Source organism: Pristiophorus japonicus, unplaced genomic scaffold (genome assembly GCF_044704955.1).
Source record: "Pristiophorus japonicus isolate sPriJap1 unplaced genomic scaffold, sPriJap1.hap1 HAP1_SCAFFOLD_801, whole genome shotgun sequence".
In the NCBI taxonomy this organism is placed as follows: domain Eukaryota; kingdom Metazoa; phylum Chordata; class Chondrichthyes; family Pristiophoridae; genus Pristiophorus; species Pristiophorus japonicus.
In genome coordinates this window covers 72,050-87,105 of record NW_027254720.1, presented here as the reverse complement: position 1 = coordinate 87,105, position 15,056 = coordinate 72,050, and the positions used below count along the sequence as shown (strand labels likewise).

Genomic DNA, 15,056 nt, shown 5'->3' with positions numbered 1-15,056 from the left:
ACTAAGGAAGTGCTGCACTGTCGGAGGTGCCGTCTTTCGGATAAGAGGTTAAACCGAGGCACCATCTGCTCGCCCACGTGGACGGAAAAGATCCCATGGCACTATTTTGAAGAAGAGCAGGAGAGTTATCCCTGGTGTCCTGGCTAATATTTACCTCTCAATCAACATCATTTTTCATTATCACATTGCTGTTTGTAGGAGCTTGCTCTGTGTAAATTAGCTGCTGTCTTTCCTACATTACAATGATGACTATACTTCAAAAAGTACTTCATTGGCTGTGAAGTGCTTTGAGATGTCTGGTGGTAGTGAAAGGCGTTAATATAAATGCAAGTCTTTTTCACTGCCGACAACACCTTGCATCACTTAGCTGATGATTGAGAGTAGGCTGATGGGCCGATAATTGGCCGGATTGGATTTGTCCTGCTTTTGGACAGGACATGCCTGGGCAATTTTCCACATTGTCAGGTAGATGCCAGTGTTGTAGCTGTACTGGAACAGCCTGGCGAGAGGTACTGCTAGTTCTGGAGCACAAGTTTTCGGCACTATAGCCGGGATATTGTTGGGTCCCATAGCCTTTGGTGTATCCTGTGCGCTCAGCTGTTTATTGATATCTTGTAGAGTGAATCTAATTGACTGAAGACCGGCATCTGTGATGGTGAGCACCTCAAGAGGAGACCGAGGTGGATTATCCACTCAGCACTTCTGGCTAAAGATAGTTGCGAAAGCTTCAGCCTTTTCTTTCAGCCTTGTCTTTTGTACTCGCATGCTGGGCTCCACCATCGTTAAGGATGGAGATATTCATGGAGCCTTCTCTCATTAATTGTTTAATTGTCCACCACCATTTACGACTGGATGGGGCAAGACTGCAGAGCTTTGATCTGATTCATTGGTTGTTGGATCATTTGGCTCTCTTTATAGCCTGCTGCTTCTGCTTTTTAGCATGCATATGTAGTCCGGTGTTGTAGCTTGACAAGGTTGGTACCTCATTTTCAGGTCTGCCTGGTGCTTCTCCTGGCATGCTCTTCTACACTCCTCATTGAGCCTCGATTGGTTGACTGGCTTTATGGTAATGGGAGAGTGAGGAGATATGCGGGCCATGAGGTTACAGATTGTGGTGGAATACAATGCTGCTGATGGCCCACGGCACCTCATACATGCCTGGTTTTGATCTGTTTTGAATCTATCCCATTTAGCGCAGTGGTAGTGTCACAGAACATGAAGGGTGAGGACAGAACTTTGTCTATAAAAGGACTGTGCGATGGTCACTCCTACTAATCATGGACAAATACATCTGCGACAGGTAGATTAATGAGGATAAGGTCAAGCAGATTTTTCCCTCATCTTGGTGTTCTCACCATCTGCTGCAGGCCCAGCTATGTCCTTCAGGACTCTGTCGGCTCGGTCAGTTATGGTGCTATCGTGGCACTCTTGGTGATGGACTTTGAGGCCCCCCAGCCAGAGTACATTCTATGTCCTTGCAACCCTCAGTGCTTCTTCCAAGTGGTGATCAGTATAGAGGAGTACTGATTCATCAGCTGAGGGAGGGTGGTAGGTGGTATTGCGCAGGAGGTTTCCTTACCCATGTTTGACTTGATGCCATGAGACTTCATGTTGAGGACTCCGAGCGCCACTCCCTCCCAACTGTATACCACTGGCACCATCTCTAGTGGGTCTCTCGTGCCAAGATAGGACATACCCAAGGATAGTGATGGAGGATTCTGGGACATTGGCGGAAAGATATGATTCTGTGAATATGACTATGTCAGACTGTTGCTTGACTAGTCTGTGGGACAGCTCTCCCAATTTTGGCACAAGTCCCCAGATGTTAGTGAGGAGGACTTTGTAGGGCCGTCTGGGCTGGATGTGCCATTGTCCTGTCCAAATACAATGCTGAGATCATCCAGTTTTATTACACTTTGTAGCAGTTTGATACACCTGAGTGGCTTGCTAGGCTGTTTCAGAGGGCAGTTAAGAGGCAACCACATTGCTGTGGGTCTGGAATCACATATAGGCCAGACCAGGTAAGGACGGCAGGTTTTCTTCCCTTAAAGACATTAGTGAACCAGTTAGGTTTGTACAACAATCCAATGGCTTCAAAACTAGTGTAGCTACAAGGACCAAATCTTCTCCCTCTTGTATCATGCCATTGGTCATAGTCACTGTCACCAGGTTCACCAAGTACTTTATAATGAGGAATGAGTACTGAACAACAAGCATTTTTTGAGGAGGGGGAAAAAGAGCAATAAATCACATTGTGATACCTTTCCTCAAAAGCATATAATGGCAATTATTGTGCTCGAAATGGGAAAGGCACATTCAAAGGGAGTCCAGATCAGAGATAAGACGACAATATTGTCCAGCTTGTCCAACCCATGCTCCCTGCAAGCATAGCTTTATATTGGGAGTGCAGAATTAGCCCTATACTGCACATGACCAAAAATGTAATATTCGTCCTTTGGCATCGAAAAAGACAGCGAGAAAATCATCTTGTTTTAATGGCATTCTCTTGTGGCAGCATACCCAAAGCCTTATAGAAACCAAAAGCTAGTTTTGTACTACTGAAAAGTGTATATGTACTGCATATAACTGATGAGGAAAATTGAAAATTACGCTGAAAGGTTTCCAGGATTCCTTCGATGAATTAGCAGGTCACCCCCGTGGACTTCTGCTTTCCTGTAGTGGTTTTGGAGGACACTTGTCATTTGTTCTGAAGTGTATAATTATTCCTATTTATATAAACCTGTACTTTTAAACTGAATGTATGAATCCACCTGTGTATTAGCTATATATTTTTTTTAAATCCCTGCAGTTGGTTACGTGCTACACGTGTAAAGAAACTTCAAGATTCTATGGAGCGAACAGGACCTGTCTCGCTGCAGTGCCCCGCATCCCCAGAAGCTTAAATAAGACAAAAACGGACATGAAGACACTTGAAGCAAGAAGAACGCCACAGTCCACAGGGCAAGCAACCAGCTATTCTCCACATCTGAATAAATCAAGTTCTAAAAGCAAGAGCCCAACTACCACTCCACGGTAATTATATATTTTATTAACATAATTTCCAATGGATGTGTATTAAAATCAACATTTCCTGCTGTTGTCGTAACCTCTTCAAGTCAACTAATATTCTGAAGAAGCATTGAATTAATTGTAGAAACCTTTTCTCTCCTCTTCTTATGGTAATTTTATAATTCTGTGGGAAAAATCCCTGTAGACTCCATCTGTTTCATGTGTGCTCAATTCACAAAGTCAGGCTGTTGCAAAACGTGATTAACTGCATATAAATGAAAAGATGGGGTGCACACAGAAATGTAGGAAGCATTTTCAACAAACCTATTTGTAGGTTTTTGTTGGTTTAAAAATTACTTAATGGATGTCTGGGATGTCCAAGCTTTTGGTCTTCAAGGGCTGCACGAATTTCTATTGTGGAGCCTTTTGTTACCATTAATTTGCATGTTTGCTGGAAGGCTATGCAGATAGGGTTAGATAAATAGGGTGGGAGGAGGCTTGTGTAGAGCCTGAGCACTGTTGGTCTGAATGGCCTGTTTCTGTGCTGTAAATTTTATGTTTTTCTAGTTGCTAATACAATACTGACAGATCCTGGAGTTTCGATTGAGAATTTATCCAGTAATGAGTACAAAAAGCAGCAAATAAGAAATATCTCTCTGAATAGGACTAAGTTGCCTCGATTTTGAGGGTCAGATTGGCAGCTTGAGAGCCATTAGTGGCCTATTGTTCCACACTTTGTAAACCCCTAATCTAGATGATCAACAGTAATGAGCAAGAAGATATCTGCATCAGGGTTTTACCACACCAGCAGTCATTTTAACATGGAACAGGGCAAAGTGGTAAAATATTTGTTTCATTGTAGACACACCAATATACAACCACCATAGTATTTGTTACCTACTTTAGGTCAGTATGTTGATGATCAAAGCCTCTTGGTTAAAAAGAAATTCCGATGGTTCTGGTCCTTCTGCATTCATGCCAATGATCAGTGTTTCACACCAACAGTCAGCATTTTGGGGGCTCAATCAGCATGGTAGTATTTGCTGACATAAGTCACAGTAGACTAGGCTTAGTTGCCCCCGCCACCCGCCCCACTTCTTCCCAAGTCCAACTGTTAGTATACTGGACCAGGTCACTCTCTCCTGTCCATGCTGCAGCTTTTGCTAGGGCACGAATTATATATAGGCAAGAATGCTCACAAAAGTAGGAGTCCACCATTACATAGGTATACAAAGACCCACTACTACTGTCCCTTAGTGCTAGCAGCAGAACAGAGAGAAGTGAGCCACTCAGTCCTTTATATTAGCAGCATGGAATTGGGGAGGAATGGATGGCAATTGAATGGGGTAAATGGGTGGCAATGAATGGGTAAAATAGATGGCAAGGTAAGGGAAAAAGGATGGCAATGAAGGGGAAGTAATTCAATGGCAATAAAGGGAGTGGAGGAGAGTGCCAGCATGAACAGGATGGTGTGCGGAAAGAGTACCAGTGCAAACTCTTGAGATAGGTAGACTGCCACTTTGAACTGGGGAACTGGGCACCATTTAACTGGGTTATAGGGGAAGAGTGTGCCAGGTTGAGTTCATGGCAAAGAGGGAGAAGAGTGCCAGGATGAATCTGGGGTGTTGGAGCAGTGTCTTTGTGAAAGGATGGGGAATTGGGATGGGGTACAGTGTCTCAAGAGCTGAGTCTGGTGGGAGTAGTCTGTTTATGAACTTGTGTGTTTCGGGGGGATGAATGTGGGAGAGTGATTTTTAAGGTAACCTTTGGGTAAGTGATAATTTGGTTGGTCTGTTGAAAATCTAAATGTCACTTTGTTCCTTTTCTTTAAGATTAAGGGGGCAAAATTGGCATGCTGTGCACCTCCCATTAGCTCTCCGGGGAGGGGAGGTGGGGGAGGGGAGGGGAGGCGTGGAGGGGGTGGGGGGGGGGGTGGTGAGGGGGGGAGGGAAGGGGGGGCACCAGATGGAACAGGTGTTTTCACCTGGGGGGGGGGGGGGGGGAGACACTACCGGCTCCTGTCAAGTTACCGCCCCCAAACGGGCGATACGCAATTTCACCCCCTAATAATTGTGAATGATAAAATGGTTTAAAATTAACCACAATGTATCATATTTAATACAAAATTTCTAAGTTCCCATCCATGATGTCACCATAGTGAAACTTTATGATGTCACAAAAAAAGTAGTTCTTCATAAAATGTCTCTTTCCAGGTCACCTCAATCCAAGAGTTTAAAAGCATAACATTGGACAATGAGGTAGCTGAGAAGTGCACATAATTATATTTGAGATGGTGAACAATTTCTACAGAAGCTAATTCCCCTTTTAACAGCAATAATGTGCATTAATATAACACCTTTAATGTAGAAAGATGTTCCACTGTGTAAAATGGACACCATGCCAAAGAAGAGAAATTAGGAGGAGTTGCCATAAACTTGGTCAAAAAGGTGAATTTTAAGGATAGTCTTAAAGGAGACAGCATAGGGGTTTAGGAAGGGAATTCAGAGCATGGGGTCTTTCAGTCGATGGTGGGATAAAGGGATGGAGTGTTGCACAAGAAGTCAGAGGCATGAGGATGAGTCTTTGAGGATGTAACGAGCAGGGTGGATAAGGGAGAACCAGTGGATGTGGTGTATTTGGATTTCCAGAAGGCATTCGATAAGGTGCCACATAAAAGGTTACCGCACAAGATAAAAGTTCACGGGATTGGGGGTAATATATTAGCATGGATAGAGGATTGGCTAACTAACAGAAAATAGAGAGTCGGAATAAATGGGTCATTTTCCGGTTGGTAAACAGTGACTAGTGGGGTGCCTCAGGGATCGCTGCTGGGTCCTCAACTATTTACAATGACTTGGATGAAGGGACCAAGTGTAATGTAGCCAAGTTTGCTCCTGATACAAAGATGGGTGGGAAAGCAAATTGTGAGGAGGACACAAAAATCTGCAAAGGTTAAGTGAGTGGGCAAAAATTTAGCAGATGGAGTATAATGTGGGAAAATGTGAGGTTATCCACTTTGGCAGAAAAAATAACAAAGCAAATTATAATTTAAATGGGAAAAAATTGCAAATTGCAAAGTGCTGCAGTACAGAGTGACCTGGGGGTCCTTGTGCATGAAACACAAAAAATTAGTATGCAGGTACAGCAAGTAATCAGGAAGGCAAATTATTGCAAGGGGGATAGTGTATAAAAGCAGAGAAGTCCTACTACAACTGCACAGGGTATTGGTGAGGTCACATCTGAAGTACTGCATACAGTTTTGGTCTTCGTATTTAAGGAAGGATATACTTGCATTGAAGGCTGTTCAGAGAAGGTTCACTAGGTTGATTCCGGAGATGAGGGGTTTGACTTATGAAGATAGGTTGAGTAGTTTGGGCCTATACACATTGGAGTTCAGAAGAATGAGAGGTGATCTTATCGAAACATATAAGATAATGAGGGGGCTCGACAAGGTGGATGTAGAGAGGATATTTCCACTCGTAGGGGAAAGTAAAACTGGGAGACATAGTCTCAGAATAAGGGGCTGCCCATTTAAAACTGAGATGAGGAGGAATTTCTTCTCAGGGTTGTAAATCTATGGAATTCACTGCCCCAGAGAGCTGTGGAGGCTGGGTCATTGAATATATTTAAGGCGGAGATAGACAGATTTTTGAGCGATAAGGGAATAAAGGGTTATGGGGAGTGGGCAGGGAAGTGGAGCTGAATCCATGATCAGATCAGCCATGATCTTATTAAATAGCGGAGCAGGCTCGCTGGGCCGGGTGGCCTACTCCTGCTCCTATTTCTTACGATTTTATGGAGAGTTTGGGCAGTGGGATACAGAGATAGAGAAGGGCAAAGCTATGGGGCAACTTAACATAAGCATGTGAATTTTACATTTGAGGTGTTGGGGCACCGGGAGCCATGTAGGTCAGTGAGGACAGGGATGGGCGAGTGGAATTTGGATAAGATATGGACAGCAGAGTTTTGAATAAACTGAAGTTTAGAGGTTGGAAAATGGGAGGCCAATCAGGGGTGAATTCCTATCCGTTGCATTGTACTTTTGTCGCTGTTCACGGTTACACTCAATTATAAGCAAATTCTTACAGTTGATTGCCTCATATGCAAATTTCTTAATTGTCATAATTAAAGACTTCTGAACTAACAAACGTGACCCGCTCCGGGGACAGTGGCAGATGGGGAGTTTGACTGGGGCGGTACACCTGTAACATAGGTGTCCTAAGGTGAGCTCGGAGGACAGAAACCTCCCGTGGAGCAGAAGGGCAAAAGCGCGCTTGATCTTGATTTTTGGTATGAATACAGACTGTGAAAGCGGGGCATCACGATCCTTCTGACCTTTTGGGTTTTAAGCAGGAGGTGTCAGAAAAGTTGCCACAGAGATAACTGGCTTGTGGTGGCCAAGCGTTCATAGCGACGTCGCTTTTTGATCCTTCGATGTCGGCTCTTATCATTGTGAAGCAGAATTCACCAAGTGTTGCCCACTAATAGTCCATGATCAGGTCAGCCATGATCTTATTGAATGGCAGAGCAGGCTTGAGGAGCCAGGTGCCCTACTCCTCCGATTTCTTATGTTCTTAAAACTGAACATTTATAACATAAACCGATGAAAAATTAATCAATTTAAAATTATAAATTACAGTGCAAAGTTATAAATCCCTCTCAAAACTTTTAGTCTGTAATGGCTACTCCTATGTCAGGGGCCTAAGCATCAAGTTTTTGGCTCCAGTTTGGAATGTGTTTCCACCCGAAAACTGCACTAGCTGCCCTGAACCTCGAAAAACAGTCGATAAAAAATGTATTAATTTCCTATGATTTATTTTCCTTTTCCCACCTAACTCTTGGTTGACTCAATAATCATGCATCCACACGTCACTGCTTCAACTGCTGGGCCTACTTTTCTCTACAGTGTCAGCTGTGGCTCAGTGGGTAGCACTCTCGCCTCTGAGTCGGAAGGTTGTGGGTTTTAGTCCCACTCCAGGAGCTTGAGCACATAAATCTAGGCTGACTCTCCAGTACAGTGCTGAGGGAGGTGCCGTCTTTTGGATGAGACGTTAAACCGAGGCCTTGTCTGCTTTCTCAGGTGGACGTAAAAGATCCCGTGGCACTATTTTGAAGAAGAGCAGGGGAGTTATGCCCGGTATCCTGGTCAATATTTAGCCCTCAATCAACATAACAAAAACAGATTATCTGGTCATTGGTGTTTACGCGAGTTTGCTTTGCGCAAGTTGGCTGCCGCATTTCCCATATTACAACAGTCAGTCATTGGCAGACCCTCAGAATCGAGGAAGACTTGCTTCCATTCTTAACATGAGTTCTTGGGTGACTGTACAGTCCAATACGAGAACCAGTCTCTGTCACAGGTGGGGCAGATAGTCGTTAAGGGAAGGGATGGATGGGACTGGTTTGCCACACGCTCTTTCCGCTGCCTGTGCTTGATTTTGGCGACGAGACTCGAGGTGCTCAGTGCCCTCCCGGATCTGCTTCGTCCACTTAGGGCAGTCTTTGGCCAGGGTCTCCCAGGTGTCAGTGGGGATGTTGCACTTTATCAGGGAGACTTTGAGAGTGTCCTTGTAACCTTTCCTCTGCCCACCTTTGGCTCGTTTGCCGTGAAGGAGTTCCGAGTAGAGCGCTTGCTTTAGGAGTCTCGTGACTGGCATGCGAACTATGTGACCTGCCCAGCGGAGCTGATCAAGTGTGGTTAGTGCTTCAATGCTGGGGATGTTGGCCTGGTCAAGGACGCTAATGTTGGTGCATCTGTCCTCCCAGGGGATTTGTAGGATCTTGCAGAAAAATCGTTGGTGGTATTTCTCCAGCGACTTGAGATGTCTGCTGTATATGGTCCATGTTTACAACAGTGACTACACTTCAAAAAGTACTTTTATTGGCTATAAAGCGCTTTGAGACGTCCGGTTGTCATGAAAGGCGCTATATAAATGCAAGTCTTTTCTTTTACCCAGTGCCCATCTGATTGGTCTCTGATCAACCCAAGTGTGAAATGCTCATCTTTCACCATGAGCAGATCATTCCCTCCTCCATTATGCCTTTCTCTTCATCTAGCCACACACACTGATCCCCTCTGCAGCTACTCTGTCTCATCCTGTCATATAAAAGCTATAAACATAGCGCCTCTGGTGCTCAAGCACTATGATTACCTACTGAACACACTGCCACCCCATGGTAAAGTAGTGCGATTATACCTCGCTAATCCAATGAAACCAGTGTTTAAACGCTGATTACACCCAACGACAGCAGCAGCATTGAGCACTAAAATAACACATTTCCCTGATAGCAAAGCACAAACATAATGCCCCAAATTTTTCAAATTCCACTTACAATAAATATATTCATATTTCCCAATGCACCCAACTCCTTTCTGATTTACTACGAACAATGATCTGAAATTCCATTACCAGAGAAAGAACCAATACAGGAAGATCACAGGAAAGTATATTGTTGCTTGATATATTCACATAACAATAGGTGATTATATTTGTCGACCATAATTCACATCCTATCTTATTGTGGATTCCCATTTATAAGTTAAGAGCATGGAATGTATGTTATACATTAGATCAAGGCTATCCAATCTTTAGGAGCACTGTCACAACCAGTGAGTCAGCTGCATATAATAACACAGAACAGAAAGCCTCCTGTACAAAATAACATTCTCTCCCATCCCTACACCAAAGCTTGAAAAGGTGTAAGCTACAGCATCAACTCTTGAAATTTCTCAGGCCTGACCTACTGGTGAAGGCTGATTCCTGATTGGTGCAAAAATACTGCACTCTGGTCTAAATCCAGCAATCCGTGAGCAGCCTTTTCCAATCCTCTAGGCCGGAGATGTTTCACTGAGTTGAAGATGAAAGGCACCAGCAGCAGCTTGTGGGGCAGAGTGAAGGGTGAAAGGGGGTTGTGAGCTGGACTTGGTCTGAGGGCATTCTATTCTATTTCACTACATGAGTTCATTTTTCAAACCCCAGGATGGTACTGTTAAATAATACCAACAAAAAAAACTTTGGTTAGCCTCATTTACTAAAACGAGCCTACATTGCTTAGTTGGAAAGCAGCTTCCTTGACTAATTTAGATAAATTATGTCTTGAGATTTAAATTCTGTAAAGAATATTTCTTTCACCAAAAGTGATCATCAATTTCATAGCAATTTCCAACAAAAATAACTGCTGTAAATTCAGCAAAGCAATCGCATTCACTAGAAGGGCCATTCTGTTGGCAAAAAAAAGTTCTGTCCTCAAATATAATGAATTAAAACAAATGGACTATTGCTCCCTTTAATAATTTTTCAAATAACTATTTATTAAGAAAAGAAATGAGTGATGCAGAGACTGCTGCTAAATGTTGCTGAAATAAAAAGAAAAAATGTTGGCAACACACTAGGTTAGTCAACCTGACTAAAGTGTTAGCTTACATTATGTGCTTAAGTCTCTGGAGGAGGACTTAAAGCCACAAACTGCTGATTCAGAAGCAAAAGTGCTACCACTGAGCCATGGCTGCCGCCTAAGTGAAGAGGGTACACTGATCTAAAAGGACCGACCGGAGCATTATACCAGGTAACTTACAATGTATTGGGCTACTAAAATTAAACTTTGTAAGTTGACCGGTTCATTAAAGGTCACTAAGTCCGATTATGGACACATCCTGAGATCAACTGGGAGTCTAATTCCTGCTGCGTATGTCCTGGCGTTAATTACAGGGTAATTGTTCCTCCATAGATTAACAGGTGTTGTAAATTTTTGATCTCCAGAAGATAACAAAACACAGTAGGGAATGGCTGATCTCCTGTTTTTATATTTATTTCTAAAGTAGTTTTGCATCTGTATTAAAATGTGTTGTATCAACTGCCAGATTTGTCCATGATAAATGTAAATTTTATATATTTTACGAGTTAATCTTGTGTGGCTTTGCACATGGGAAGTAAGGACCTTTTTGTTTTAAATGATATCAGCTAGTTATTTTTTCCCATGCCTTATATGGTGGGGGCATTATTTGATTAAATATATACATTTGTGCACAGAACCATTTTCAAAGTACTGAGCTAGCAAATTAAGTGAAGTATGAAGATTTGATTAATCAATTTGTAGGTGTAGAAAAGGAATTATTCATTTTTGGCAAGTGGGTCGTGTAGTGTTAGCCAATAAATTATTTAGATGTTGACTGGTACAATTCAGTACTATATTAAATATTATATTTGCAGATTAACAAGTAGTATGAGGGAAATACATAGAGTATATGAATAAATATGAATGGTTTCATGAATAAATTTAGATCTTTAGAGTCCAGCAGAACTATGTATCAATAATACTTTTGGGTCTGTTATATGGGTGTTGTAGAGACTGAATTATTTATTTTGAAGTCGGCGTTGTATGGTGGAGACATAATCAATTGTATGTTTCCCATTGCCCACAGTCAGTTCATTAATATAATTTTGTTAAAGTAACATAACACAACAGATTTAGGATAGAAACTTGGCCCACTGTGCTACCTACTTGCCACAGCCTGCAACTACATCATTACATGCAGCTGTTTACATAACAGTATTTCCATTCTGAATGTTTAGATAGGAAATTTCAATCTTAAATGACATAAAAACAGTCAATTGTGATGATGGAAATATGCGCATATACAAGATTTTTAATATATAGAGGACCAATATTATAGATAGTACTGACAGGAATTATAGAATTTAGAGAGAAAGAAAAGCTGGAAGATTTGAGGAATTAATATCCAGCATAGAGGCAATGATACATTCATTTAATTACGAGAAGCTTGTTTAGGGACACTGAGAAAATGAATTAATCTCAGTTTTAGAAAAGGTTGTTAAATTATATACTGACCAGGAGAGGGGATGGGTTGAAGCTAGAGATTAAGGCAGAAGCCAAGGGCCAGCAATTGGTGGGCTGAAGAACAACATGGGTGAGCAGAGGTAAAAGCCTGGGGAGCAGAGGTGGAGGAGAACAGAATGGAGGCAGGCAATTGGCTTGAATGACCAGAATTGGTCATTGGGGAGATTAGCAGGGGAAAAAAATAATCTGAAGTAGAGTGGGCCACAGAGTTTGAGGTAGAGTGGATGGGCTGTGGATCAGGTAGAGTGTAATGAGTTGCAGTTTAAGGCAACAGCTGGGCTGTGAGTGTCTGTATGGTCCCTAGCACTACTGGTCTCCTCAGCAGAAAGCACCAATACTCTGTACCTCCAGCCTGTCTGTCCTGGGTCCCTGCTATAACGTCGTCAGAATTTTTAAAAAACCAGCTGGGCGCAAAGGCATTTGGGGCCAGAGTCACAGTGTAAACTATAGGGTTTTTAGAAACATAGAAACATAGAAACATAGAAAATAGGTGCAGGAGTAGGCCATTCGGCCCTTCTAGCCTGCACCGCCATTCAATGAGTTCATGGCTGAACATTTCAACTTCAGTACCCCATTCCTGCTTTCTCGCCATACCCCTTGATCCCCCTAGCAGTAAGGACCTCATCTAACTCCTTTTTGAATATATTTAGTGAATTGGCCTCAACAACTTTCTGTGGTAGAGAATTCCACAGGTTCACCACTCTCTGGCTATATAGACTAAGCAGGTGGGTCAGACTACAGTGCTGATAGTGATAGATGGCCTGCAACTGCTTGTTGAAGCATTAAAAAACATTTTGAGTGATTTGTGGTGTTGCAGGAAATCATTACAGGCCAGTGATTAGATTAACATTGGAAACCCTATTTGAGTGTCACCTACTGGTGTTACAGGAAAACATCACATGAAAGTGCCAGTCTATGGGCTCAAGTTTCGGACCCCCGCTAGAACGGCGCACATCGGAGAGCCCCACCTAATTTGTAGAACAAAAATTGCGCCGAATACTTACCTCGCGATTCTCCGATATCTGAAGGCCTGTTTCCAGCTCGGCACGGCTCAGCAGGAGCTGCTGGGGGCGGAGCTGCAGTCCTGCACCAAAAAACAGTGCCGGCAGCTGCACGCGTCCGCAGTAGCTCCCGGCCCTCCTAGCGCGTCCTGTCTCCAGGGCAGCGACCCTATCCCAGGCCAAAGGGACATCTCCCCTATCCCGGGCCGAGTGGCCTGACACATCTTACCTAATCAGCGGGGCCCACCCGCCCGGCCTCTCGCTGGGTGTAGGATCCGCTTGAATTCCCCCGAAGTCCTCGTTGGAGCCAGCGGCGGGGCCCGGCCTCTCGCGGGGGGCGGGCCTCGCCCGAAGTCCTCGGAGTCAGCGGCGGGGTCCGCCCGAAGTCCTCGTTGGAGCCGACGGTGATGGGCCTGTTCAGCCCCCCCCTCCCCTCCTCTCCTCTCCCCTCTCCTCTCTCTCCTCCCCCCTCCTCTTTCTCCTCCCCCCTCCCCTCCCCCCCCCCCAACCCCTCCCCCCCAATCCCTCCCCTCTCCTCTCCAATCCCTCCCCTCTCCTCTCCCCCCACCCCCTCCCCTCTCCCCCACCCCCTCCCCTCTCCCCCCACCCCCTCCCCTCTCCCCCCTCCCCTCTCCCCCAACCCCTCTCCCCCCACCCCCTCCTCTCTCCTCTCCCCCCCACCCCTCCCCTCTCCCCCCCACCCCTCTCCCCCCCCACCCCCTCCCCTCTCCCCCCCACCCCCATCTCTCTCCACCCCCTCTCCTCTCCCCCCCACCCCTCCCCCCCCCACCCCTCCCCTCTCTCTCCTCTCTCCCCCCCACCCCTCCCCTCTCTCTCCTCTCTCCCCCCCACCCCTCCCCTCTCTCTCCTCTCTCCCCCACACCCCTCCCCTCTCTCTCCCCCCCCCCACCCCTCCCCTCTCTCTCCTCTCTCCTACCCCTCCACCACCTCTCTCCTACCCCTCCACCCACCCCCTCTCTCTCCACCTACCCCCCCACCCCTCGCTGTTAGAGACGCTGACCGAGAGAGAGAAAGAGACAGAGAGAGACACTGACCGAGACACAGAGAGAGACAGACGCTGACCGAGAGAGAGAGAGACACTGACCGAGACAGAGAGAGAGTGACACTGATCGAGAGAGAGAGAGAGACAGACGCTGACAGAGAGAGAGAGAGACACACAGACAGACACTGACCGAGACAGAGAGCACGAGAAAGAGACACTGACTGAGACAGAGAGAGGGAGAGAGAGACACTGACCGAGACAGACATGAGAGAGAGACAGAGAGAGAGACACACAGAGGGCCCGGTTCCCGGTGTTGCAGTCGGTGAGTAGAAAGTTAATTATTTATTTATTGGTTGTTTTTTTAATTAATTTTTTAAAATTCACTTATTAATTTATTTATCATTTATTATTGATGATGGCTCTTTATTTGTAAAAGTGAAGTGTTTAATGTTTGTAAACCCTCCTTTCTCCCCCCCAATCTCTCGTTCCCTACGCCTGATTTATAATGTAGGCAAGGTTTTTCTGAGCATACAAAAATCTATACTTACTCCATTCTAAGTTAAAAGGCTAATGGAATGTTTACCTTTATCTCAAAGGGGCTGGAATATAAAGGGGTGTAAGTTATGTTAGTTATATAAGGCTCTGGTTAGACCCCATTTGGAATACTGTGTTCGGGTCTGGGCACCACACCTCAGAAAGGATTTATTAGCCTGGGAGCAGGTGCAGCCCAGATGATACCTGACTAAAAGGATTACATTATGGGGATAGGTTGCATAGACTAGGCCCAACTAGTCTATGCCACATGAGCCTTCACGCCCTCTTCATTTAACCCTATCCGCAAAACCTTCTATTCCTTTCTCCCTCGTGTTTATCTAGCTTTCACTTAAATGCGTATGTATTATTCCCTTGAATAAAAAGGAGCCCAGAACAGGTGGGTAGAACCTGAAAATTAGAGTTAGGCCATTCAGGGGTGATGTCGGGAAGCAATTCTTCACACAAAGGGTAGTGGAAATCTGGAACTCTCTCCCCTAAAAAGCTGTTGAGGCTAGGTCATTGAAAATTTCAAAACTGAGATTGATGTATTTTTATTAGGCAAGGGTACAAATCAGCCATGATCTAATTGAATGACGGGACAGATTTGAGGGGCTGATTGGCCTACTCCTGTCCCAATGATGCATCAAGGG

General features: G+C 44.6%; 1 protein-coding gene across 2 annotated transcripts in view; it reads left to right on the top strand.

Moving 5' to 3' along the window:
- Positions 1 to 15,056, top strand: part of cunh18orf21 (chromosome unknown C18orf21 homolog) — a 107,534-nt gene that overhangs the window by 84,862 nt on the left and 7,616 nt on the right. For both annotated transcript variants that reach the window (XM_070874391.1, XM_070874392.1), the window contains exon 5: positions 2,810 to 3,033. In XM_070874391.1, the coding sequence (XP_070730492.1) occupies positions 2,810 to 3,033 (224 nt within the window). The remainder of the gene's footprint in view (positions 1 to 2,809; positions 3,034 to 15,056) is intronic.